The sequence below is a fragment of the Palaemon carinicauda genome, chromosome 41, assembly GCF_036898095.1.
Source record: "Palaemon carinicauda isolate YSFRI2023 chromosome 41, ASM3689809v2, whole genome shotgun sequence".
Taxonomy (NCBI): Eukaryota; Metazoa; Arthropoda; class Malacostraca; order Decapoda; family Palaemonidae; genus Palaemon; species Palaemon carinicauda.
This window is the reverse complement of record NC_090765.1, coordinates 7,518,522-7,544,465: the sequence shown is the minus strand read 5'-3', so window position 1 is coordinate 7,544,465 and position 25,944 is coordinate 7,518,522. Positions and strand designations below refer to the sequence as shown.

At 44.8% G+C, this 25,944-nt stretch overlaps 2 protein-coding genes across 3 annotated transcripts in view; one reads left to right on the top strand and one right to left on the bottom strand.

Annotated features, from left to right (window-relative positions):
• LOC137632303 (prolyl 3-hydroxylase 1-like) overlaps positions 1-25,944 on the top strand; it is a 254,231-nt gene that overhangs the window by 142,528 nt on the left and 85,759 nt on the right. The window lies entirely within an intron of this gene.
• Positions 153-25,944, bottom strand: part of LOC137632306 (uncharacterized) — a 76,739-nt gene continuing 50,947 nt past the window's right edge. The window contains exons 3-7 of the mRNA XM_068364221.1: positions 19,342-19,577; positions 8,657-8,737; positions 7,525-8,523; positions 7,241-7,367; positions 153-568 (exon numbers count right to left, since the gene is read on the bottom strand). Of these exons, the coding sequence (XP_068220322.1) occupies positions 542-568; positions 7,241-7,367; positions 7,525-7,721 (351 nt within the window). The 5' untranslated portion in view covers positions 7,722-8,523; positions 8,657-8,737; positions 19,342-19,577 and the 3' untranslated portion in view covers positions 153-541. The remainder of the gene's footprint in view (positions 569-7,240; positions 7,368-7,524; positions 8,524-8,656; positions 8,738-19,341; positions 19,578-25,944) is intronic.

Below are 25,944 nucleotides of genomic sequence, written 5' to 3'. Positions count from 1 at the left end.
ATGCAATTCAGGTACAGTAAGTCTGTGGCTAATCTTTATACAAGGCTTCTTTGATTGCAAAGTAAACAAGTTTTGCAGGGATTCGGTAGATCCTCCCTATATGTGTGGTACTGAGGCTCTGAATGTGCTCTATCACTTTGTTGCCCTTAATGTGTGTTTTGTGATGAAAAAAGTTTTGGAGAGCAAATCCAAACACTTGTTCCGACATCAAGTATTTTAAAACAAAATAAAAATTTAATGTCACAACAAGAGTTTGGATTTGATTGAATCAAACCACCCTGTTGAATTAATCCCAAGTATTTCTAACTGTAATGAGCAAATCTATAATATGCAGACATGAATATTCATACTAAGACAATTTCAACAGTAAAAATAAGATAAAAATGACTGTACAACACCACTTACCGTTTACAAACTTCTACCCAATGAAATCTCGTGACACATAATGCAATCCGTGACATGTAGTAGTCGAGTTCTGTGTACACTGGACATGAAGTGTTGCTACATGTACAGTACTGTACGTACACTTACAGTAAAGTCCTTACGTACCAGATACATAAATTAACACCTGTAAAGAAAAAAAGTTACAAATACTATTGGATTTCTCCTCTCTCTCTCACACACACACATTTATATAAGGATGGTATTTACAAAAAAGAATGTTTAAAAATATGAGTAACATGATATTTTAATTATAAAATAAATTTTTGAATATACTTACCCGGTGAATATATACAGTATAGCTGCAACTCTGTTGCTCGACAGACAAAAAACTGTAAAAACTCGCCAGCGATCGCTATACAGGTTGCGGGTGTGCCCATCAGCGCCAACTGTCGGCCAGATACCATACTCAATGTAAACAAAGACTCAATTTCTTCTCATCCCACTGCGTCTCTATTGGGGAGGAAGGGAGGGTCGTTTAATTTATATATTCACCGGGTAAGTATATTCAAAAATTTATTTTATAATTAAAATATCATTTTTAAATATTTAACTTAGCCGGTGAATATATATAGCTGATTCACACCCAGGGTGGTGGGTAGAGACCAGTTAAATATGTTTACATCTTATGAGCTAAGAGTTTTTATTTCATTTTAGAAGTTATCAAAATAACCAAAACAAAATAAATAGGTACCTGGTAAGGAAGTCGACTTAGACGATTACTCTGCCTTATAAGTACGTCTTCCTTACGGAGCCTCGCGATCCTCTTAGGATGCTGACAGACCCCTAGGAGCTGAAGTATCAAGGGCTGCAACCCATACAACAGGACCTCATCAAACCCCTAATCTGGGCGCTCTCAAGAAATAACTTTGACCACCCGCCAAATCAACCAGGATGCGAAAGGCTTCTTAGCCTTCCGGACAACCCATAAAAAACAACATTAAAAACATTTCAAGAGACACATTAAAAGGATATGGAATTAGGGAATTGTAGTGGTTGAGCCCTCACCCACTACTGCACTCGCTGCTACGAATGGTCCCAGTGTGTAGCAGTTCTCGTAAAGAGACTGGACATCTTTCAAGTAAAATGAAGCGAACACTGACTTGCTTCTCCAATAGGTTGCGTCCATTATACTTTGCAGAGATCTATTTTGCTTAAAGGCCACGGAAGTTGCTACAGCTCTAACTTCGTGCGTCTTCACCTTAAGCAAAGCTCGGTCTTCCTCACTCAGATGTGAATGAGCTTCTCGTATTAACAATCTGATAAAGTATGACAAAGCATTCTTTGACATAGGCAAGGATGGTTTCTTAACTGAACACCATAAAGCTTCAGATTGGCCTCGTAAAGGTTTAGTACGCTTTAAATAGAACTTAAGAGCTCTAACAGGGCATAAGACTCTTTCTAGTTCATTGCCTACGATCTCCGATAAGCTGGGAATATCGAAAGATTTAGGCCAAGGCCGAGAAGGCAGCTCATTTTTGGCTAGAAAACCAAGTTGCAACGAACAAGTAGCTTTTTCCGACGAAAATCCGATGTTCTTGCTGAAGGCATGAATCTCACTGACTCTTTTAGCCGAGGCTAAGCATACCAGGAAAAGAGTCTTAAGAGTGAGATCTTTCAGGGAGGCTGATTGTAACGGCTCAAACCTGTCTGACATGAGGAATCTTAGTACCACGTCTAAATTCCATCCAGGGGTAGCCAAACGACGCTCCTTGGTGGTCTCAAAAGACTTTAGGAGGTCTTGCAGATCTTTATTGTTGGAAAGATCTAAGCCTCTATGCCGGAAGACCGATGCCAACATGCTTCTGTAGCCCTTGATAGTGGGAGCTGAAAGGGATCGTCCTTTTCTCAGGTATAAGAGAAAATCAGCGATTTGAGCTACAGAGGTTACAGAAACTGATTTGCACCAGTCTCGGAAGACTTCCAACTTCGATTGGTAGACTCTAATGGTAGACGCTCTCCTTGCTCTAGCAATCGCACTGGCTGCCTCCTTCGAAAAGCCTCTAGCTCTCGAGAGTCTTTCGATAGTCTGAAGGCAGTCAGACGAAGAGCGTGGAGGCTTTGGTGTACCTTCTTTACGTGCGGCTGACGTAGAAGGTCTACCCTTAGAGGAAGACTTCTGGGAACGTCTACTAACCATCGAAGTACCTCGGTGAACCATTCTCTCGCGGGCCAGAGGGGAGCAACTAACGTCAACCTTGTCCCTTCGTGAGAGGCGAACTTCTGCAGTACCTTGTTGACAATCTTGAACGGTGGGAATGCGTAGAGATCCAGATGTGACCAATCTAGGAGGAAGGCATCTATATGTATTGCTGCTGGGTCCGGGACTGGGGAGCAATAGATTGGAAGCCTCTTGGTCAGCGAGGTTGCAAAGAGATCTATGGTTGGTTGACCCCAAGTGGCCCAAAGTCTCTTGCACACATCCTTGTGGAGGGTCCATTCGGTTGGAATTACTTGCCCTTTCCGACTGAGACAATCTGCTATGACGTTCAAGTCGCCTTGGATGAACCTCATTACTAGGGAGATGTCTTGACCTTTTGACCAGATGAGCAGGTCCCTTGCGATCTTGTACAACGTCAGTGAGTGGGTACCTCCTTGTTTGGAGATGTACGCCAAGGCCGTGGTGTTGTCTGAGTTTACTTCCACCACTTTGCCTCGAAGGAGATACTCGAAGCTTTTCAAGGCCAGATGAATTGCCAACAGCTCCTTGCAGTTGATATGCATGCTCCTCTGACTCGAGTTCCACAGACCTGAGCATTCCCGACCGTCCAGTGTCGCGCCCCAGCCCAAGTCCGATGCGTCCGAGAAGAGAACATGGTTGGGAGTCTGAACAGCCAGGGGAAGACCCTCTCTCAGGTTGATATTGTCCTTCCACCAAGTCAGACAAGACTTTATCTTTCCGGAAATCGGGATCGAGACCGCCTCTAGCGTCTTGTCCTTTTTCCAGTGAAAAGCCAGATGGTATTGAAGAGGACGGAGGTGTAGTCTTCCTAGTGATACAAATTGTTCCAGGGATGACAGCATCCCTATCAGACTCATCCACAGCCTGACTGAGCAGCGTTCCTTCTTCAGCATCTTCTGGATGGATAGCAGGGCTTGATCTATTCTGGGGGCCGACGGAAAAGCCCGAAAAGCTAGACTGTGAATCTCCATCCCTAAATACAGAATAGTTTGGGATGGGACCAGCTGCGACTTTTCCAAATTGACTAGGAGTCCCAATTCCTTGGTCAGATCTAGAGTCCACTTGAGATCCTTCAAACAGCGACGACTAGAAGAGGCTCTGAGAAGCCATTCGTCCAAATAAAGGGAGGCTCGGATGTCCGATAAGTGGAGGAATTTGGCCACATTCCTCATCAGCCTCGTAAACACGAGAGGAGCTGTGCTTAGGCCAAAGCACAGGGCCCGAAACTGGTAGACCACATCTTCGAAGACGAATCTCAGAAAAGGTAGGGAGTCTGAGTGAATGGGGATGTGGAAGTAGGCGTCCCTTAGGTCTAGCGAGACCATCCAGTCTTCCCTTCTGACCGCTGCTAAGACTGACTTTGTGGTCTCCATGGAGAACTTCGTCTTTGTGACAAAGACATTCAGAGCACTGACATCTAGCACCGGTCTCCAACCTCCTGTCTTCTTTGAAACTAGGAAGAGACGGTTGTAAAATCCCAATCATCGAAGGTCCGAGACTTTGACCACCGCTCCCTTCTCTAGCAAAAGAGACACTTCCAGTTTCAGGGCTTGTCTCTTTTCTTCCTCTCTGTACCTGGGAGAGAGATCGATGGGGGACGTTGCTAGAGGGGGTTTGCGTACAAAAGGGATTTTGTACCCCTCTCTGAGTAACCTCACAGATTGTGAATCTGCGCCTCTCTTCTCCCAGGCTTGCCAGAAGTTCTTGAGTCTGGCTCCCACTGCTGTCTGAAGTTGCGGGCAGTCAGACTCTGCCCTTGGAGGACTTGGGTCCTTTCCTCTTCCCTCGTTTCCCTTCGGCACGAGCACCTCCTCTGCTGGAGGCTCTGCCACGAAAGGGCGGAATAAAGCGAGACGCTGGAGTGTCTATCCTCAGTCTAGCAGACAATGTAGGCAAAGGGGGAGCTTTGCGAGCTGAGGACGCAACTAGATCGTGGGTGTCCTTCTGAACTAACGAAGCGGCAATTTCCTTTACCAAGACTTCAGGAAACAGGCACTTGGAAAGGGGAGCAAAGAGAAGTTCAGATCTCTGGCATGGCGTAACTCCAGCAGACAGGAACGAACAGAGAGACTCTCGCTTCTTCAGGACTCCGGACGTGAATGAGGCAGCAAGCTCATTGGACCCATCACAGACGGCCTTGTCCATGCAGGACATAATGAGCAAAGAAACATCCTTATCTACAGAAGAGATTTTCCTGCTCAGGGCTCCTAAGCACCAGTCTAAAAAGTTAAAGACTTCGAAAGCCCTAAAAATCCCTTTAAGAAGGTGGTCCAGGTCCGATGGTGACTAACAAATTTTCGAGCGTCTCATGGCAAGGCGGCGGGGAGAGTCTACAAGACTTGAGAAGTCGCCCTGGGCAGAGGCAGGAACTCCCAAGCCGAGAACTTCTCCCGTGGCATACCAGACGCTCGATCTAGACGAGAGTTTAGATGGGGGAAAGGCAAATGCTGTCTTCCCTAAACTCTTCTTAGACTCTAACCAGTCTCCTAACAGCCGCAAAGCTCTCTTGGATGAGCGTGAGAGAACGAGTTTAGTAAAGGCCGGTGCGGTAGCAGGCATGCCTAATACAAACTCTGACGGCGGAGAACGAGGAGCCACAGAACTAAAATGGTCAGGAAACAACTCCTTGAATACAGCCATGACTTTTCTAAAGTCCAATGATGGTTGAGTTGCGTTAGGCTCGTCCAGTTCTGACGGTTGGTCGTCTTGTTGTTCAGCAACGTCCTCATCAGATAGATCCTCATCCGAAAACTGATGAGGAAACGGCAACGGAGTGGGCAACGTCCTCATCAGATAGATCCTCATCCGAAAACTGATGAGGAAACGGCAACGGAGTGGGCAACGTCTGGCTCGCCGAGTCCGGTCGTACTGGTGCATGCGTGACGGAGCCGGACGCAACGTCATGGAACTGCTGCACAGTCTGTGAACTGTCAACAACCATGGGTGCGCGAGGACGCACAGCGTCCACCCGAGACTGTCTAGACCGTCTGGGTTGTGCAGTCAACACCATACCGGGTTGCGGAGGTTGAAGCACCGCGTCAAAACAAGTCACCTCTGATGGTTGTTGAACGTCCTGAACGTCAACAACCACCTCCGAGCGTCGCTTAACGTCAACGTGCGGCTGGCAACCCACACTGGGTCGCATCGGTGGAGGAACCACCTCAACTGGTAGACGCGAGAAGGTTACCTCAGCGTCAACAGGACGCACAACAGACCGCTTGGAAGGTTGTTGGCCAGAAGGTTCAGCAGCAACCTTCTCCGCATTAAAGTCCTCCATCAAGGATGCAAGCTTGGACTGCATGTCTTGCAGCAAAGCCCATTTAGGGTCTACGGGAGCAGGTGCGGCAACAGACGGGGTTAGCGACTGAGGCGGTACCGCTTTGCCTCTCTTAGGCGGTGAGCAGTCCTCAGATGACGGCAACGAGTCCGAACTGACCCAGTGGCTACAACCGGGACGTTGGACTTGTCCTGAAGGGACCGACTTACGTTTTAAAGGTCGTGAGACCTTGGTCCAAAGTTTCTTACGAGAAACACCTTCGGACGACGAGGTAAAAACGGGCTCTCTCGTCTTACGTAGGTAGGGGCGATCTTGAGGAGATACGCCTGATACCATGGAGGGAACGTCTGTTCGCTGATCAAGGCCTCTCGAACCCATGCGTCGTACGACATTGCTTCTCCCCTGGGCTTGGGAGCTTGCAAGAGGTCCCGGACTAGGAGGACGACAGGCACGAACAGACGAACCCTCAAGCGCAACACTGTTCACAACACTTTCACTAGGCACTTTATCACTTCCCGCGGCACTTTGGCACTTTAGCTCCTTAACATCCGCCATGAGTTGATTGCGGTCACTTGCAAGGGACTCAACTCTCTCCCCCAAGGCATGGATAGCACGCATCATGTCAGCCATCGATGGTTCCTGAGTGCTAGGAGGGGGGTTAGGAACAACCACTACAGGGGAAGGAATAGGTTGAGGGGCATGAGGAGAGGAAAAATCTATCGACCTAGAAGAACTTCTCCTTACTCTATCTCTCTCTAGCCTGCGTGTGTACTTCTCAAATTCGATAAAATCGAATTCCGAAAGGCCCACGCATTCCTCACACCGATCTTCCAATTGACAGGTTTTACCCCGACAATTGGAACAAACAGTGTGAGGGTCGAGAGAAGCCTTTGGAAGACGCCTAGAACAGTCCCTAGCATTGCATTTTCTAAACTTGGGAACTTGTGAAAGGTCAGCCATTTTGAATTGGTCAAGGGAAAACTCCAAAAAACGATCTAAGTCATCAACAATGAATCCGATACAAAAAAGAGTTCAAGGATTATTTGAAGAAAAACCCTGCACAGCGAAAGCTCAAAACCAAAATAAAGTACTTCACCAAAGATGATGGGAAAAACTCCAGGTTTCAACAGCGAGTAAAGTACGTCTTGTCGACACGTCGACAGAGAAGAAATTGAGTCTTTGTTTACATTGAGTATGGTATCTGGCCGACAGTTGGCGCTGATGGGCACACCCGCAACCTGTATAGCGATCGCTGGCGAGTTTTTTACAGTTTTTTGTCTGTCGAGCAACAGAGTTGCAGCTATATATATTCACCGGCTAAGTTAAATATTTAAAATTACATGATAATATCCTGCAAAGAGGCACAGTTGATAAAGTGGATGAGGATAAGTCGTGCAGTCCCAAATGGATGAAGGATGAAAGGACATAACTGCATGGGGTGGCACTTCTACGTGAAAGTAATCAGTGCTGTAAATAAAAAAAAAAAATTAAACATTGATTGGTAAATGTTCCATATGTACAGTAATTCAATATCTTAAATGTTTCATATACCCTATGGTATCACTGAACCCATTTTTATTATTTTTATTTTGTACAACAAAAATTTGAATGCTGTAAAACGTACTGAAAAATATCTGACCCATCTGGTGCAAGGGAAGGATTATTTACATCAAAATCATCATCACTGTTTGGTGGAAGCTCCAATGGGATTGCTGGAGAACTAGTTTCAGATTCATGAGAATCTGTGACGTGAGGAGGTGGCCGTCTCACACGAGGGCTGAAGAACATCATTGTGGGGAGCTGCTTTGTCGTCATCTTCATTTTTTCTTAAATCCTCCACCATCCATGACATCTCTGCCTGCTTTTCAAGTGTGATGCCCTCATCCTCTGTATCCAATTCCTTGGCCTTATCCTCCTCCTCTTCCTCCCTTGCTGAATGGACAAATTCCGCCAGGTCCTCCTGTCAGCTTCTTGTCATGCCCATCTAGCAACACCAAAGATATTGTCCTCAGCCACTTCCTGGAAACCTTTCAATTGCCACTTTTCTTGCCTTGGTCACGATGTTTGTTGAGAAGCTTCATCAGGACTAAAGCTGGAAAAAGTCCTTCACATACCCTGACCACAAAGTTTTCCAGCAAGCATTCACAGTCTGTGGTTTGATATCAATGACTCCTCAACAACAGACGGGTAGTCTGTAATCGTGAAACCCTTAAAATACTGGATAACATCGAGGGTAGGATTGTTATCCATGGGTGCTTGAAGTCTTACCATCACATGTCTGCTGTAATTAGCCTTGAAGCTTTTAATGACTACTTGGTCCATCAGCTGGATGAGTGCAGTGGTGTTGGGTGGAAAGAACACCAATTTCACATTAGGATGCAGTACCTTGATGGAGGATGAATGTCCAGGAGCATTATAAAGGGTCAGCAAGACCTTGAACTCCAACCCCTTTATTCTGCAGGTAGAGCTCAACTTCCAGCATAAGGCAGTACTGAAATTGCCTTATTGTCCAGTAAACAGGCAGCATGTTCAACTTGTGGCGTTAGAATGCAGGGGGCATTGCTGACTTAAAGCCAGGCTGAATAATGTGACCCTCGGCATTTCTGCACAAAGTAAATGTACACTACGGAAAACAGAAAGGCACAATTATTAGAATGGGGTTTAAAGCAACATAAAGTGATGTTATAGTAAATATACTGAAAAAAATTACATGCATTGAAATTAGAGAAACCAAAAAAAATTTACAGTTACCCTACCTGTCCTTCCTGCCTTGAAACTGGGAGCACAGCAGTCATCTCTGGAAACAAATGTCTTCTGAGGCATCTTTCATAACAAACCTGTCAAGTAATAAAAAAAATAGGTAGAGTATATTAACACTGTATAATACTATAGTGTATATTAATTCAAATGAATAAATTAATATACTGTACACCATATATGTACAGTATGTTAATCCCTTCACAAAGGTGACGTGTGCTGAACGTCAAAACATGTCGGATACAATGCACTATGACCTTTCGAATAATTCATTTACAAATGTAAACTCTGGAAATTAAAATATTCGTTTATTGTGCCAAAGAGTACACACATGGTTGTACATCACACCTGAGGATATTTTACGAAAAAAAATCCCCCACTTTTATTTTTGCCCCTCTTTCTTCTTTCTTCGTTGATTGAAATTTGAGATTCTACACTTTATTTCTGATTGTGTAAGGGCAATTTCAGTGTTTGTATGTTTTTATGCATAATCACACCACTCTTTAGCCAATAGTGACATTCCCTACGTAATGCATTACAGTACAGTACTCACTCTCTCCCAACGACTCTCCCCACCCCCAGCTTAGAGATGTAGCTCTCCACACATTTCACCCCACCACCAACTATGACATTTGCAGCCAACTGATACACTTGCATTTCTAGTCTTTATTCCTGATTATGTAACTGCTATTTTAGTGTATTTCTATGCTGGTATTCGTGATCAAATCACACAGGAAGTAGTATTTAAAGCGAGACGTAGCTATGTAGCTTTTCCCCCACCTCCCAACTCTCCCCCACTGCTACCCACCTATGATGCCTTCCAAGACACCAGCCATGCAAGTTATTGAGAGCTGTGCTGCTTCAGTGGAATTCCATTATAAAATGAAATCTTAAATCCCATCAAATTATCTCCACACAATTATCATCTGAAAATATCTCAATCCACAAAAAACTTCCCCTTATTTTGTTATGAATTTAAGAATTCCACCATCATTTATTTGTATTTCTCAGATCTTGTTAAATTTCCTCAATATAGGTAACACTTTACAGTATTTTTTTTGGTTTCCTCCCTTATTTTCTCTACTATCATATCTAGCCAACAAAAAATTTTCATGCTGGACTCATATAGTTAAAAGTTGATTTCATTGTTGATATGGAATTTTTCCTTAAATATGATATTTTAATTATAAAATAAATTTTTGAATATACTTACCCGGTGAATATATAATAGCTGAGCCTCCGGCGGCTCGACAGAAAAACACACAAAAACTCGCGAGCGATCGCTATGAAGGTTGCGGGTGTGGCCACTAGTGCCAACTATCGGCCAGATACCGCATATACATGTAAACAGACCCAATTTTTCTCATCCCACTGGGTCTCTATCGGGGAAGAAGGGGGGGCCTTTAATCTATATATTCACCGGGTAAGTATATTCAAAAATTTATTTTATAATTAAAATATCATTTTTAAATATTTAACTTAGCCGGTGAATATATAATAGCTGATTCACACCCATGGTGGTGGGTAGAGACCAGAGTTAATTAAGTTTACAGCGTATATGCTTAGAGTTTTTGACAGTTATATCATAACAAAACCCAAATATATAAAGGTACCTGGTAAGGAAGTTGACTTAGACGATTACTCTGCCTTATTAGTCTGTCTTCCTCACGAAGCCCAGCGATCCTCTTAGGATGCTGAAAGACTCCCAGGAGCTGAAGTATTAAGGGCTGCAACCCATACAACAGGACCTCATCAAACCCCTAATCTGGGCGCTCTCAAGAAATGACATTTGACCACCCGCCAAATCAAAAAAGGCTGCGAAAGGCTTCTTAGCCTTCCGTACAACCCAATTAAAAAAAAAAAAAACATTTCAAGAGCAGATTAAAAGGATATTGGAATTAAGGGAATGTAGTGGTAGAACCCTTACCCACCACTGCATTCGCTGTAACGAATGGACCCAGTGTGTAGCAGTCCTCGTAAAGAGTCTGGACATCTTTTAAGTAAAATGACGCGAATACCGATTTGCTTCTCCAAACGGTCGCGTCGATAATACTTTGCAGAGATTTATTTTGCTTAAAGGCCACGGAAGTTGCTATAGCTCTTATTTCCTGCGTCTTAACCTTAAGCAAGCATCGGTCTTTTTCATTCAAGTGAGAATGAGCCTCTCGTATTAAAAGTCTGATAAAATATGACAAAGCATTCTTTGACATAGGCAATGATGGTTTCTTAACTGAGCACCATAATGCCTCAGATCCACCTCGTAAGGACTTAGTACGAGCTAAGTAGAACTTAAGAGCTCTAACTGGACACAGCACTCTTTCAAGTTCGTTGCCTACGATCTCTGACAGGCAAGGTATATCAAAAGACTTAGGCCAAGGATGAGAAGGCAGTTCATTTTTGGCCAGGAAACCAAGTTGAAGTGAACATGTGGCTTTTTCTGTAGAAAAGCCGATGTTCTTACTGAAGGCATGAATTTCACTGACCCTTTTAGCCGAAGCCAAGCACACTAGGAAAAGCGTCTTGAGGGTGAGATCCTTCAGGGAGGCTGAATGTAATGGCTCAAACCTGTCTGACATGAGGAACCTTAGGACCACGTCTAAGTTCCATCCAGGAGTTGCCAAACGACGTTCCTTAGAGGTCTCGAAAGACTTAAGGAGATCTTAGAGATCTTAATTGTTAGAAAGATCTAAGCCTCTATGACGAAAGACCGAAGCCAACATGCTCCTGTAGCCCTAAATCGTGGGAGCTGAGAGGGAGCGAACATTTCTCAGATGTAAAAGAAAATCTCCGATTGGGCTACAGAGGTACTGGAAGAGGACATAGATGCTGGCTTGCACCAATCTCGAAAGACTTCCCACTTCGACTGGTATACTCTGAAGGTAGAAGCTCTCCTAGCTCTCGCAATCGCACTGGCTGCCTCCTTCGAAAAGCCTGGAGCTCTTGAGAGTCTCTCGATAGTCTGAAAGCAGTCAGACGAAGCGCGGGGAGGCTTTGATGAACATTCTTTACTTGGGGCTGACGTAACAGATCTACCCTTAGAGGAAGACTTCTTGGAATGTCTACCAGCCATTGAAGTACCTCGGTGAACCACTCTCTCGCGGGCCAGAGGGTAGCAACCAACGTCAACCCTGTCCCTTCGTGAGAGGCGAACTTCTGCAGTACCTTGTTGACTATCTTGAATGGTGGGAATGCATATAAGTCCAGATGAGACCAATCCAGTAGAAACGCGTCTATGTGGATTGCTTCTGTATCTAGGACTGGAGAGCAATAGATTGGTAACCTTTTGGTCAACGAGGAGGCAAAGAGGTCTATGGTGGGTTGACCCCAAGTAGCCCAAAGACTCTTGCCCACGTCCTTGTGGAGGGTCCATTCCGTGGGTATCACCTGACCCCTCCAACTGAGACAGTCTGCCAAGACGTTCAAGTCCCCCTGGATGAATCTCGTCAACAGGGAGATGCCTCGATTTCTTGACCATATGAGAAGGTCCCTTGCGATCTCCAGCAGCGTGAAGGAGTGTGTGCCTCCTTGCTTGGAGATGTACGCCAAAGCTGTGGTGTTGTCTGAGTTGACCTCTACCACTTAGTTTCGAAGAAAGCTTTCGAATTTCATCAAGGCCAAGTGGACTGCTAATAGCTCCTTGCCGTTGATGTGCATGCTTTTCTGACTTGAGGTCCACAGACCCGAGCATTCCCGACCGTCCAGGGTCGCACCCCAACCCAAATCCGACGCGTCTGAGAACAACACGTGGTTTGGGTTCTTGACTGCTAGGAATAGTCCCTCTCTCAGACTGATATTGCTGTTCCACCATTTCAGGCATGTCTTTACTGGTTCGGAGACTGGGAATGATACCGTCTCTAACGTCTTGTCCTTGTTCCAGTGAGAGGCTAGATGGAACTGGAGAGGCCAAAGGTGTAGTCTCCCTAGCGAGAAAACTGCTCCAGGGATGAGAAAGTCCCTACGAGACTGTTCCAACTCCTGACTGAACAAACGTTCTCTTTTCAGCATTAGTTGGACTTCAAGCAGGGCTTGTTCTATTCGGGTGGCAGACGGAAAAGCCCGAAAAAAAAAACTGGACTGCGAATCTCCATCCCCAAATATAGAATAATCTGGGATGGGATCAGTTGGGACTTTTCTAGGTTGACCAAAAGTCCCAACTCCCTGGCCAGACTCAACGTCCAATGTAGATCCTGCAGAAAGCGAAGACTGGACGATGCTCTGAGAAGCCAGTCGTCCAAGTACAGGGAGGCTCGAATTCCCGATAGATGGAGGGATTTTGCCACATTCCTCATGAGCCTCGTAATCACGAGAGGAGCAGGACTGAGGCCAAAGCACAGGGCTCGAAACTGGTACCCCACATTCCTGTAAACAAACCTCAGAAACGGTTGGGAATCCGGGTGTATAGGAATGTGGAAGTATGCCTCCTGAAGGTCGAGAGAGACCATCCAGTCGCCTTCCATTAATGCTGTCAAGACAGCCTGGTAGACTTCATCGTGAAGTTTGTCTTGACAATGAACACATTGAGCGCACTTGCCTCTTACGTACTCCTGCATTGAACATGGCTGCCAGATCAATGGAGCCATCCCTGATAGACTTGTTCCTGCAGAGAACGTGGCTGTCAGATTATTGGAGCCATCCCTGATAGCCTTGTTTATGCATGACATAATTGTACAGCAAAACTTCAAACGCTCGAAAAAACTCCTAATAGGAGATGGTCTAGCTCTGAAGCCGACCATAAAATCTTGGAGCGTCTCATGGCCAGGCGCCAGGGAGAGTCTATGAGGTTTGAGAAGTCTATCTGGGCAGAGGCAGGAACTCCCAAGCCGAGAACTTCTCCCGTGTCATATCAGACTCTCGCTCTATAAGCCAGCTTAAAAGTAGGGAAAGCAAAGGTTGTCTCCCCCAAACTCCTCCTGGTGATTAACCAGTCGCCTAGCAAACGTAAAGCTCTCTTAGAAGAGCGAGAGAGCACTAGCTTAGAAAAACAACGGCTTCGAAGTAGCTAGGCCTAGTGTAAACTCTGACGTTTAGGCGAACGAGGAGCAGCAGTTACAAAAAGATCCGGACAAAGATCCTTAAAAATCAGCATGATTTATTTAAAGTCCATAGAGGGCTGAGCAGCTTTAGGCTCCTCTCCGTCTGACAGAGTCCTCAAGGGAATATCAGTAGGAGGGGGATCAGCAACTTCCTCATCTGAAGGAACCTTGTCCGACAATTGCCGAGTCTCAAGCAAGGGAGAGACCTGCCGTGGTGGCAATGCTTGACAAGCAGAGTCCACACGCAAAGGAGCAACAGTAGCAGTCAAGGACGCTATGTCATGTAACTGCTTAAAGGACTGACCAGCAACAACAACAGGTGCGGGAGGACGCTCGACGTGAACTCGAGACTGCCTTGACTGCCTAGACTGAGCAGTCAAAACAACTCTTGACTGCGGTACTTGACGCTCAACGTCAAAACAAGTCAACTATGCTGGTTGGCGAACGTCCTGAACGTCAACAAGAGCAAGCGGCAGCGGCTGAACGTCCACAAGCGGCTGAGAGTCAACACGGGACTGCATCGAGTGAGGCTCTACAAAACACGATTGACGTGACTTTGTAACGTCAATGTCAACAGGACGAGCAAAGGCTCGTTTGGGCGGCTGACGGCCAGGATCTCGATCAGCTAAGCGGCGAGGATCATCGTGAACCTGCTCAGCAGAATAGTCCTCCATAAGAGAGGCAAGCTTATTCTGCATGTCTTGCCGTACAACCCATTTAGGATCAACGGGAATGGGTGCGGTAAGAGACGAGGGTAACGTCTGTGACTGCAAAACCTTGCCTACAATAAGACTCTCGGAGCCTGTGTTACGCTTTTGTTTAGGCGGCGAGCAGTCTTCCGATGACTGCATAGGGTCAGAGCTGTCCCAATGGCTACAACCAGGACGCTGGACCTGTCCTGAAAGGACTGGCTTTCGCTTTAAGGGCCTCGAAACCTTGCTCCACGGTTTCTTATGCGAAAAGCCTTCGGATGACGAGGAGAAAATCGTCTCGCTCGTCTTATGGTAGGGGCGGTCTTGATGAGACACGCCTGAAACCATAGAGGGAACGTCTGTTCGCTGATTAAGGCCTCTCGAACCCATAAGTCGTACGACATTACTTCTCCCCTGGGCTTGGGAGCTTGCAAGAGGTCTCGGACTAGGTGAACGACAGGCACGAACAGACGAACCCTCGGTCGCAACACTGATAACACTTTGCGCAATTATCACTTTATCACTACGATTTTCTGTTTTGCACTTACTTCACTGAAATCGAATTTTTCAACAATTCACATTAGGCATGAATAAAACTGATTTCTACCTGAAGCACGCAATTCTACCCTCATCAAAAGGTTATAATTGCGAAATAAGTCGTATAATGTAAGCACATTAATACAAGCAAAAAACAGTAAACATATATTAAGATAAAAAGATCAGTGGCTGGGGAGGAGACTAAACACTAGTTCATTCAAAATTACTTTTTCAATCTCTCACCGTACAGTGCCTTGGGACGAGAATAAAAACTAAAAACGTTTTATCCTTTCTCCCCGTACAGAGACTAGGGACGAGAGTAAAAAACTGACTCGAGAACAACGTTACTCGCTTGGGACGAGAATAAAGATCGGAACGTTCTCTCTTCCTCTCTCTCTCTCCGTCTCTCTCTCTCTCTCTCTCTTGATTTCGCACCGAAGAGAAAAGCCCACTTACCTTTCGTCAACAAACAGGTTATTTGACCAAAGGAAAAAACTGAAAGGACTAAGAAATTGAAAATTAACAAGTTCCTTTAAATTAGTATTTAAAACATTTAAGTTTGAAAGAAGAATGAACAAAACGTCAGAATCGATTTACTCTTTCTTTTATCCTTTCTCCCCGTGCAAAGTGAAACCGTGATTCTCTCTCTCTCTCTATCGTAACGATAGAGCGCAAACTGCGTAGCATAAATAAACTAAACGTTAGTTCATCTTTGAAACAGTACGAAGACTATTCAAAGAAAATCTTTCATAAAATATCTACTAAAAAATATTCATTTAATAAGTTTTAAATCATTTGCTCTGTAAAAGTTATTTACGATTGAAAGGGCTCAACGTTGTTTAACTTCGGTTTCCAAGTTAGGACCGCCTACTCTCGGATTAGGGGAGGAATAGGTAAGGTCGCATATAAACAACATATAAACAAATTATTAAAATTTATCTTGATGTTTATTATAAATGGAAAGCTAATCGAAGAGGCCTAATAAAGGCGGTTGAGAAATAAAATATATAGAGGAAAATCTATAATTAACAACAACAATTTATAACGTGATAAGATAATTGCTAAAAGCCTAAAACACACTTCCATACTAAGGGAAGGGTCGGCCATTTAAAAGTCAAAGAAAGTCCAAAAAACAATCCAAAGTCATCAACAATTAAATCTATCCAAAAACGAGTTCAAGATTTAAGTTGAAGATAAAACACCTGCACTGCGAAAGCTCAAACCAAAAGGAAGTACTTCACCAAGACTGTTGAAAAACTCCAGGTTAACAGCGAGTAATGGTACGTCTTGTCGATCAGACCGACAGAGAAAAATTGGGTCTGTTTACATGTATATGCGGTATCTGGCCGATAATTGGCGCTAGTGGGCACACCCGCAACCTTCATAGCGATCGCTCACGAGTTTTTGTGTGTTTTTCTGTCGAGCCGCCGGAGGATCAGCTATTATATATTCACCGGCTAAGTTAAATATTTAAAAAGGCTACTTATTATGAAATTATGTTAATAAAATGTAAGGTAAATATTGTTTGGTTACATTTATTATCAGGCACCATACTTAGGACTACCAATATACTTGTAAAGACAATAGATTTGATACGTTCAGTGTTTTGTGGTGCTTGACTTGCAGACTTTGAGCAGCTTTGCGGATAAAGAAGATTTATTTTTGAAAACTAACGACCACATAAATGGGGAATCGCGCAATTCAAACATGCATCTCATCTCAGTATCTCTACTGCTAGAAGGGAAAGGGGCTGCAAAAAAGTACCTCCTTGCTCCTTGGTTTAAGCTACTACCGTGTTGCTGTCGCTCATCACCGCCACTGAGTGAACCACCAGGAACTGGTGGAACTCTTTAAGGGCCAGGAAAACAGCGTTCATCTCCAATAGATTAATGCGAAGGTACTAGGACTTAGCCCAAAGGTCTGAGGCCGTGTGGTGCTGCACGTGGGACCCCCACCCTTCTCTTTTGTTGCGTCCGAGAACAGCATCAAATCAGGAGGAGGGACGAGAAGATCGACACCCTTCAGCAGATTCTCGTCTGCCAGCCATCATTCGAGATACGTCTTTTCCTCTGATCCCCTGGGAATTAGAGTGTCCGGAGAATCAAAAGCCTGATTTTAATTGGACTTCAGATGCCACTGGAGAGATCTTATCCTCAGGCGACCGATGGGAACTAAACGGGCCAAGGATGATAGATGTCCAAGGAGACAGGGGCTGGGAGATCTTCTTGTTTGAGGAAAGGCCTTGCAAATTTCCTCAGCCTTGCTATGCTGTCTGATGGGAAGACTTTATGATGTTTGGTGTCTAATACCAAGTCCAGACATACCAGTCTTTGAGTGAAAAGCAGGGAAGACTTCTCAAGATTACCATGATCCCCAAGTCTTGGCAAAGACTCAGAAGTTACCGGTATGTGCTCCTGCTGTGTACTCAACTGTAAGAATTCAAGCAACCGTTCCTTGCAGGGGGAACCCATGACCCTAAGGAAGGCTATAGCTCAGAGAGAGACTACATATTATAATGAAATAACTAGAATTGACAATTTTGAACATAACATGCATTTTTTTTCTAACACAAACCATAAGGGGTTTTTTTTTCCCACAAACCCTTATTCATTGTAACATGAATGTTGGTTTAGTTTTTAATAATTTACAGCACAGTACTCTCATTCACATGGAATATCTTGCCTTTAGTCACAAAAGACATATCTTCCCTACGCTGACTTGGTAACCCTACCTTTTGCTCCAAGGTTATCATGCTCTTATGGCACTTTGGGGTATGTTTGGTGGATGATGATGCTCTCATGGGATAATGGCAAAAGTTGAGCACAAAAAATATGAGAGGCTTTAAAATGATGGTAAGCACACAAACTGTTACTGCTACAGTTATCGTGAGGTATGAAGAGCAAAGGTGGTGTGCTGCACGGAAGGCAAGCAAGCAAGAATGTCTTGAGGTACACATAGCATGAAACAGGGGAAGTGTAATAATCGATGCATACCTTAGGAAAGACTGAATTTATCACTTAAATAATATTGTGGGCTTTCCCAGTAAATAATTGAATCTGCAAAAGGCAAACCCATGAATTTTAAGGGCCGCATATCACTGCCCTCTCAAACCATAGCTTCACAATATTTTGTAACTCAAGTGATATGAAAATTTTAATACTGATCATCAATTAGCATTAAATATTTTGTGGTTATCTTTATACCAATCACAAAAGATGTACAATTTCATTCTATTGGGATTTGGTCAATGTAAACATTTATGATAATAAACGAGCAGGTCAAGCGGCTAAGTCTGCAGAAACAAAATGGTATTCCACCAACATGCTGTTTTTAAGCAATATCCCTTTTCATATATTTGAAATTCAATCCACTATCTCTACCAAGAACAATAGCATTATATAGATCCTAACAAAATTAAATAAATTGCTTCAAACATATACTCTTATGAAGAGAGTACAATGCTGTGAAAATGGAAAGCGTTTGCAAGCAGTTTTGCATTGACTACACAGTTTACCCATAATTATCAGATATATGGAGGAATTCAACATTCCTCTGATGATTGCTGGATCACACTAACTGAGAGGCTCTTTTCTATCATATGCAGTAGCAATTATTGTTTGGTGAAAGTTTTCAAGAGTATATTGTACAATTTTATATGATTATTTTTCTTGTTACTGAAACTAATCTTCTGCAAGACAATTTTAATGTATGTTGATCAATTTAAATTCAAATTATGTGCTGTAGTAGCTTCTCTGTTGTACAGTATATTTTTCTTTAATCCTAAATGCTAAATATAAATTTTTGATACATTATCTTATAAGTAATATGCTTTTCATTTACTTCATGTGTATATTTTTACATATGTTAAAATTCATGCCCTCTATTCTTTTTAATAACTGTTTCTTTACAATATGCAAAATTACAAATATTTATCATCATTGCCCATGGTAGATGTGACAAGATAATTTAGAATCAATCAACTAGTTTTTGTAAAATTTCAATCATTATCTACCTTTACCATTTAAAATTAATAAGGTTATTGACTGAATGTATGGGTTAATGAATCCATATAATACAGTATATAACATTAAAACTCTCGCAGAACTAAAACTCACTCCTGGTTTCATATGTAAAGTCCAGCTTGTATCCATCTGTGCTATGTTAAAAAAGCTCTATATAATTTACTCCAGAACATCACAAAACAAAACATATTAATTTTGTTCGCACCAAAGAAAAGTACAGTATTCCAAGCAATACTGTATAATTTTGTCCAGGGAGAGTTACATTTTGTTTCTAATCTATGAGTCATATCTACTAAGTTAGTTTCCTGTAATAAGAATTGCTAGTATTATTACATATTAAGAAATACTTATTTTCCAAGTTATTAATGTAAGATGTGATGTTTCAAGTTATGTTTATTACCTTAGGGGTGTAACTCCTCAATATCTGGGCATATTTTCTATAGGACATGTAGTTGCAGTAAGACAGTTAGTCTCAACACCATCAATATTATTCTGATAGCTCTCTCATTCCTTTCCAACCACTCAAATAACATCTGTCAAGTAGCTTCAGGTTGAGTCAGGAATGGCATGATGACGATACAATGAGTAGGGGGTCCCCACCATGACACCAGGAGACTCGCCTGTGACTCTGAAAAACTATTTTTCTTTTATAAAAATTTTATTTTTATTAATAAAATAAATTTTTGAATATACTTACCCGGTGATTATATAAGCTGCAGCTCTGCTGCCCGACAGAAAAACTCTACGGTCAAAATGCGCCAGCGATCGCTATGCAGGAGGGGGTGTACATCAACAGCGCCATCTGTCGAGCAGGTACTTAGTACTCCATGTAAACAAAGAACCAATTTTCTCCTCGGTCCACTGGGTCTCTATTGGGGAGGAAGGGAGGGTCCTTTAATATATGATCACCGGGTAAGTATATTCAAAAATTTATTTTATTAATAAAAATAACATTTTTCAATATTAAACTTAGCCGGTGATTATATAAGCTGATTCACACCCAGGGGGGTGGGTAGAGACCAGCATTACATGTTTACATTATTATGAGCTAAGTATTTTGTATTTCATTTTAGCAATTATTCAAAATAACAAACATAAAATAAATAAGTACCTGGTAAGGAAGTCGACTTGAACAATTACTCTGCCTTTTTAAGTACGTCTTCCTTACTGAGCCTCGCGATCCTCTTAGGATGCTGAGCGACTCCTAGGAGCTGAAGTATCAAGGGTTGCAACCCATACTAAAGGACCTCATCAAAACCTCTAATCTAGGCGCTTTTCAAGAAAAGAATTTGACCACCCGCCAAATCAACCAGGATGCGAAAGGCTTCTTAGCCTTCCGGACAACCCAAAAAACAACAATAAAAAACATTTCAAGAGAAAGATTAAAAAGGTTATGGAATTAGGGGAATGTAGTGGTTGAGCTCTCACCCACTACTGCACTCGCTGCTACGAATGGTCCCAGGGTGTAGCAGTTCTCGTAAAGAGACTGGACATCTTTAAGATAAAAAGACGCGAACACTGACTTGCTTCTCCAATAGGTTGCGTCCATTATACTCTGCAGAGATCTATTTTGTTTAAAGGCCACTGAAGTTGCGACAGCTCTAACTTCATGTGTCCTTACCTTCAGCAAAGCATGGTCTTCCTCATTCAGATGGGAATGAGCTTCTCGTATCAACAGTCTGATATAATAGGAAACTGCATTCTTTGACATAGGTAAAGAAGGTTTCTTAATAGCACACCATAAAGCTTCTGACTGTCCTCGTAAAGGTTTAGTTCGTCTTAAATAGAACTTAAGAGCTCTAACAGGGCATAAGACTCTTTCTAGTTCATTTCCAACCAAATTAGAAAGGCTTGGAATATCGAACGATTTCGGCCAAGGACGAGAAGGTAGTTCGTTTTTGGCTAGAAAACCAAGCTGTAAAGAACATGTAGCCGTTTCAGATGAAAATCCGATGTTCCTGCTGAAGGCGTGTATCTCACTGACTCTTTTAGCTGTTGCTAAGCAGATGAGGAAAAGAGTCTTTAAAGTGAGATCTTTAAAGGAGGCTGATTGTAGTGGCTCGAACCTTTCTGACATAAGGAATCTTAGTACCACGTCTAAATTCCAACCTGGTGTGGCCAAACGACGCTCCTTCGAGGTCTCAAAAGACTTAAGGAGGTCCTGTAGATCTTTGTTGTTAGAAAGATCTAAGCCTCTGTGACGGAAGACTGCTGCCAACATGCTTCTGTAACCTTTGATCATGGGAGCTGAAAGAGATCTTTCCTTCCTCAGGTATAATAGGAAGTCAGCTATTTGGGTTACAGAGGTACTGGTTGAGGATACTGATACTGACTTGCACCAGCTTCGGAAGACTTCCCACTTCGACTGGTAGACTCTAAGAGTGGATGTCCTCCTTGCTCTAGCAATCGCCCTGGCTGCCTCCTTCGAAAAGCCTCTAGCTCTCGAGAGTCTTTCGATAGTCTGAAGGCAGTCAGACGAAGAGCGTGGAGGCTTGGGTGTACTTTCTTTACGTGTGGCTGACGTAGAAGGTCCACTCTTAGAGGAAGAGTTCTGGGAACGTCCACCAGCCATTGAAGTACCTCGGTGAACCATTCTCTCGCGGGCCAGAGGGGAGCAACTAACGTCAACCTTGTCCCTTCGTGAGAGGCGAACTTCTGCAGTACCTTGTTGACAATCTTGAACGGGGGGAATGCATAAAGGTCTAGATGGGACCAATCCAGTAGAAAAGCATCTATATGAACTGCTGCTGGATCCGGGATTGGCGAGCAATAATTTGGGAGCCTCTTGGTCATCGAGGTTGCAAAGAGATCTATGATAGGTTGGCCCCATGTGGCCCATAGTCTCTTGCACACAATCTTGTGTAGGGTCCATTCTGTTGGGATGATTTGACCCTTCCGACTGAGGCAGTCCGCCCTGACATTCATGTTGCCTTGAATGAACCTCGTTACTAGAGACAGGTTTAGATCTCTTGACCAGGTGAGGAGGTCCCTTGCGATCTCGTACAACGTCATAGAATGGGTCCCTCCTTGCTTGGGGATGTACGCCAAGGCCGTGGTGTTGTCTGAGTTCACCTCCACCACCTTGCCTAGAAGGAGGGACTTGAAGCTTTTCAAGGCCAGATGAACTGCCAGTAGCTCCTTGCAGTTGATGTGTAACGCTCTTTGATTCGAGTTCCAAGATCCCGAGCATTCCCGACCGTCTAATGTCGCACCCCAGCCCGTGTCCGATGCGTCCGAGAAGAGAATGTGGTTGGGGGTCTGAACAGCCAGGGGCAGACCCTCTCTGAGGTAGATGTTGTCCTTCCACCAAGTCAGTGATGACTTCATCTTCTCGGAAATGGGGATCGAGACCGCTTCTAGCGTCTTGTCCTTTCTCCAGTGAACAGCTAGGTGAAATTGAAGGGGACGGAGGTGCAGTCTCCCTAACGCAATGAACTGGTCCAGGGATGAAAGCGTCCCTATCAGACTCATCCACTGTCTGACTGAACATCGGTCCTTCTTTAGCATGTTCTGGATGCATCCTAGGGCTTGACTTGTTCTGGGGGCCGACGGAAAAGCCCGAAAAGCTTGACTGTGAATCTCCATCCCTAAGTACACTATAGTTTGGGATGGGACCAGTTGGGACTTTTTCATATTGACCAGGAGACCCAATTCCTTGGTCAGATCTAGAGTCCACTTTAGATTCTCCAGACAGCGACGACTGGAAGAGGCTCTTAGAAGCCAGTCGTCCAAATAGAGGGAGGCTCTGATGTCCGCTAAATGCAGGAATTTGGCAATATTCCTCATCAGTTTCGTAAAGACAAGAGGCGCCGTGCTTAGGCCAAAGCACAGGGCTTGAAATTGGTAGACAACCTTCCTGTAAACGAACCTTAGAAAAGGTTGGGAATCTGGGTGGATGGGGACGTGAAAGTAAGCGTCCTTTAGGTCTAAAGAGACCATCCAGTCTTCCTTCCTGACCGCTGCTAGCACAGACTTTGTCGTCTCCATGGAGAACGTCTGCTTTGTGACAAAGACATTCAGAGCACTGACGTCTAGCACCGGTCTCCACCCTCCTGTCTTCTTTACCACTAAGAAGAGACGGTTGTAGAAGCCCGGGGATTGATGGTCCCGGACTTTGACTACCGCTCCCTCTTCTAGTAAGAGAGACACCTCTTGCTTCAAAGCTAGTCTCTTGTCCTCCTCTCTGTACCTGGGAGAGAGGTCGATGGGAGACGTTGCTAGAGGGGGCTTGCGCATAAACGGGATCTTGTACCCTTCTCTGAGCAACTTCACAGATTGTGCATCTGCGCCCCTGTTCTCCCAGGACTGCCAGTAGTTCTTGAGTCTGGCTCCCACTGCTGTCTGAAGAAGGTGGCAGTCAGACTCTGCCTTTAAAGGACTTGGTACCTTTCTTCTTAATCCCACGTCTCCCTTCGGCACGAGCACCTCCTCTGCTGGAGGCTCTGCCACGAAAGGGCGGAATAAATCTGGACGCTGGAGTATCCATCCTGGGTCTAGACACGGTAGGCAAAGGGGTGGCTTTGCGGGCAGATGACGCAACCAGGTCATGCGTGTCTTTTTGAATCAAGGAGGCAGCAATCTCCTTGATCAACTCCTCTGGGAAAAGGCACTTCGAGAGAGGAGCAAACATAAGTTCCGATCTCTGACATTGTGTTACTCCAGCTGACAAGAAGGAGCAAAAGTTTTCCAGTTTCTTGAGGACCCCGGAAACGAACCAAGCCGCAAGCTCACTGGAACCGTCCCGTATGGCCTTGTCCATGCAGGACATAATGAGCATGGAAGTTTCCTTGTCAGAAGGGGAGGTCTTCCTGCTCAACGCTCCCAAACACCAATCCAAAAAGTTAAAAACCTCGAAGGCTCTGAACACTCCTTTCATCAGATGGTCTAAGTCTGAAGGAGTCCAACAAATCTTGGAGCGTCTCATGGCTAGCCTGCGGGGAGAGTCTACTAGACTTGAGAAGTCGCCCTGGGCAGAGGCAGGAACTCCCAAGCCGAGAACTTCTCCCGTGGCATACCAGACGCTCGATCTGGAAGCGAGTTTCGCAGGGGGAAACAAGAATGCTGTCTTCCCAAGGTGCTTTTTGGACTGCATCCAATCTCCCAACACTCTTAAAGCTCTCTTAGACGAGCGGGCGAGGACGAGCTTCGTAAAGGCAGGCGCGGATGACTGCGTGCCTAAAGCGAACTCAGATGGAGGAGAGCGTGGGGCTGCAGAAACAAACTGATCAGGATACATCTCCTTGAACAGTGCAAGAACTTTCCTAAAGTCCAAGGAGGGAGGCGTGGTCTTGGGTTCGTCGATGTCCGTATGCGGGTCGTCAAAGTGTGCAGCGTCGTCATCATCAGAGAGTCCATCGTCTGAATACTGAGGAGGAAGCGGCAAAGGAGTAGGAATTGGCTGGTCAGCTGAGTCCGGCAGCACGGGTGCATGCGTGACTGCACTGGACACAACGTCATGGAACTGTTGGCCAGTCTGTGAGCTGGCAACAACCATAGCAGCGCGGGGGCGCAAAGCGTCTACTTCTGACTGTCTAGTCTGCTGTGGGCGAGTAGTGGTAACCACACTGGGTTGCGGAGGTTGACGCACCGCGTCAAAACAAAACAACTTAGGTTGTTGTTGTAACTCGCGAACGTCAACGGAGGGTTCCGTGCGTCGCTGAACGTCAACATGCGGCTGGCAGGGTACACTGCGCATGGGTGGCGGGACTCTCACAGCTGGAGTGCGGGAGAAGGTAGCCTCAGCGTCCACTGGACGCACAACCGTGGTTGGTTGTAGGCTAACGGGTGGTGCAGCGTCAACCTTCTCCGCACGAAAGTCCTGCATTAATGACGTTAACTGCGTCTGTATGGTCTGCAGCAAAGACCACTTAGGGTCTACAGTAGCAGGTGCGGCAACAGACGGTGTTACTGCCTGTTGCGGTACCGCTTTGCCTCTCTTAGGAGGTGTGCAGTCATCGGAAGACTGCAGCGAGTCCGAACTGACCCAGTGGCTACAACTGGGCCGTTGGACTTGCGCGGAAGGGACCGACTTGCGTTTAAGAGGCCGTGAGACCTTGGTCCATTGTTTCTTCCGAGAAACATCTTCCGCAGACGAGGAATAAATGGGCTCTCTCGTCTTCTTGTGGGTGGGGCGATCTTGGTAAGATACGTCCGAAACCACGGAGGGAACGTCTGTCCGCTGATTAAAGCCTGTCGAACCCTTTGGTCGTACGACATTGCTTCTCCCCTGGGCTTGGGAGCTTGCAAGAGGTCCCGGACTGGGAGGACGACAGGCACGAACAGACGCACCCTCAAGCGCAACACTAACACTTTCCACAACACTACCACTCACTTTGTCACTACCCACTGCACTCTTACCCTTCAACTCCTTGACGTCTGCCATGAGTTGGTTACGGTCACTCGCCAATGACTCGACTCTCTCACCCAGAGCCTGGATGGCACGCATCATATCTGCCATCGAAGGTTGTTGAGTGCTAGAAGGGGGATCAGGAGCAACCACTACAGGGGAAGGAATAGGTTGTGGGGCATGAGGAGAGGAAATATCAACGGAGCGAGATGAACTTCTCCTGACTCTATCTCTCTCTAGCCTACGTGAATATTTCAGGAATTCGAGAAAATCGAATCCCGAAAGCCCAACGCATTCCTCACATCGATCTTCCAATTGACAGGTTTTATCACGACAATTAGAACAAACGGTGTGCGGATCGATAGAGGCCTTCGGAAGACGCCTTGAACAGTCCCTAGCACTACACTTTCTGTATTTAGGGACTTGAGAAGGGTCAGCCATCTTGAATTAGTCAAAGGGGAATTCAAAATCTATCCAAGTCGTCAACAAATAATCCAAAAATCAATAAAAGAATGCAAGGATGTATTGAAGATAACCTCTGCAAAGCGAAAGCTAATAACTAGAAATGTGTACTTCACCAAAATCTGTGAAAACCAATCCAGTAAGCAACAGCGAATTTAGTAGGTCTTGCTGGTGGCACGACAGAGAGAAAATTGA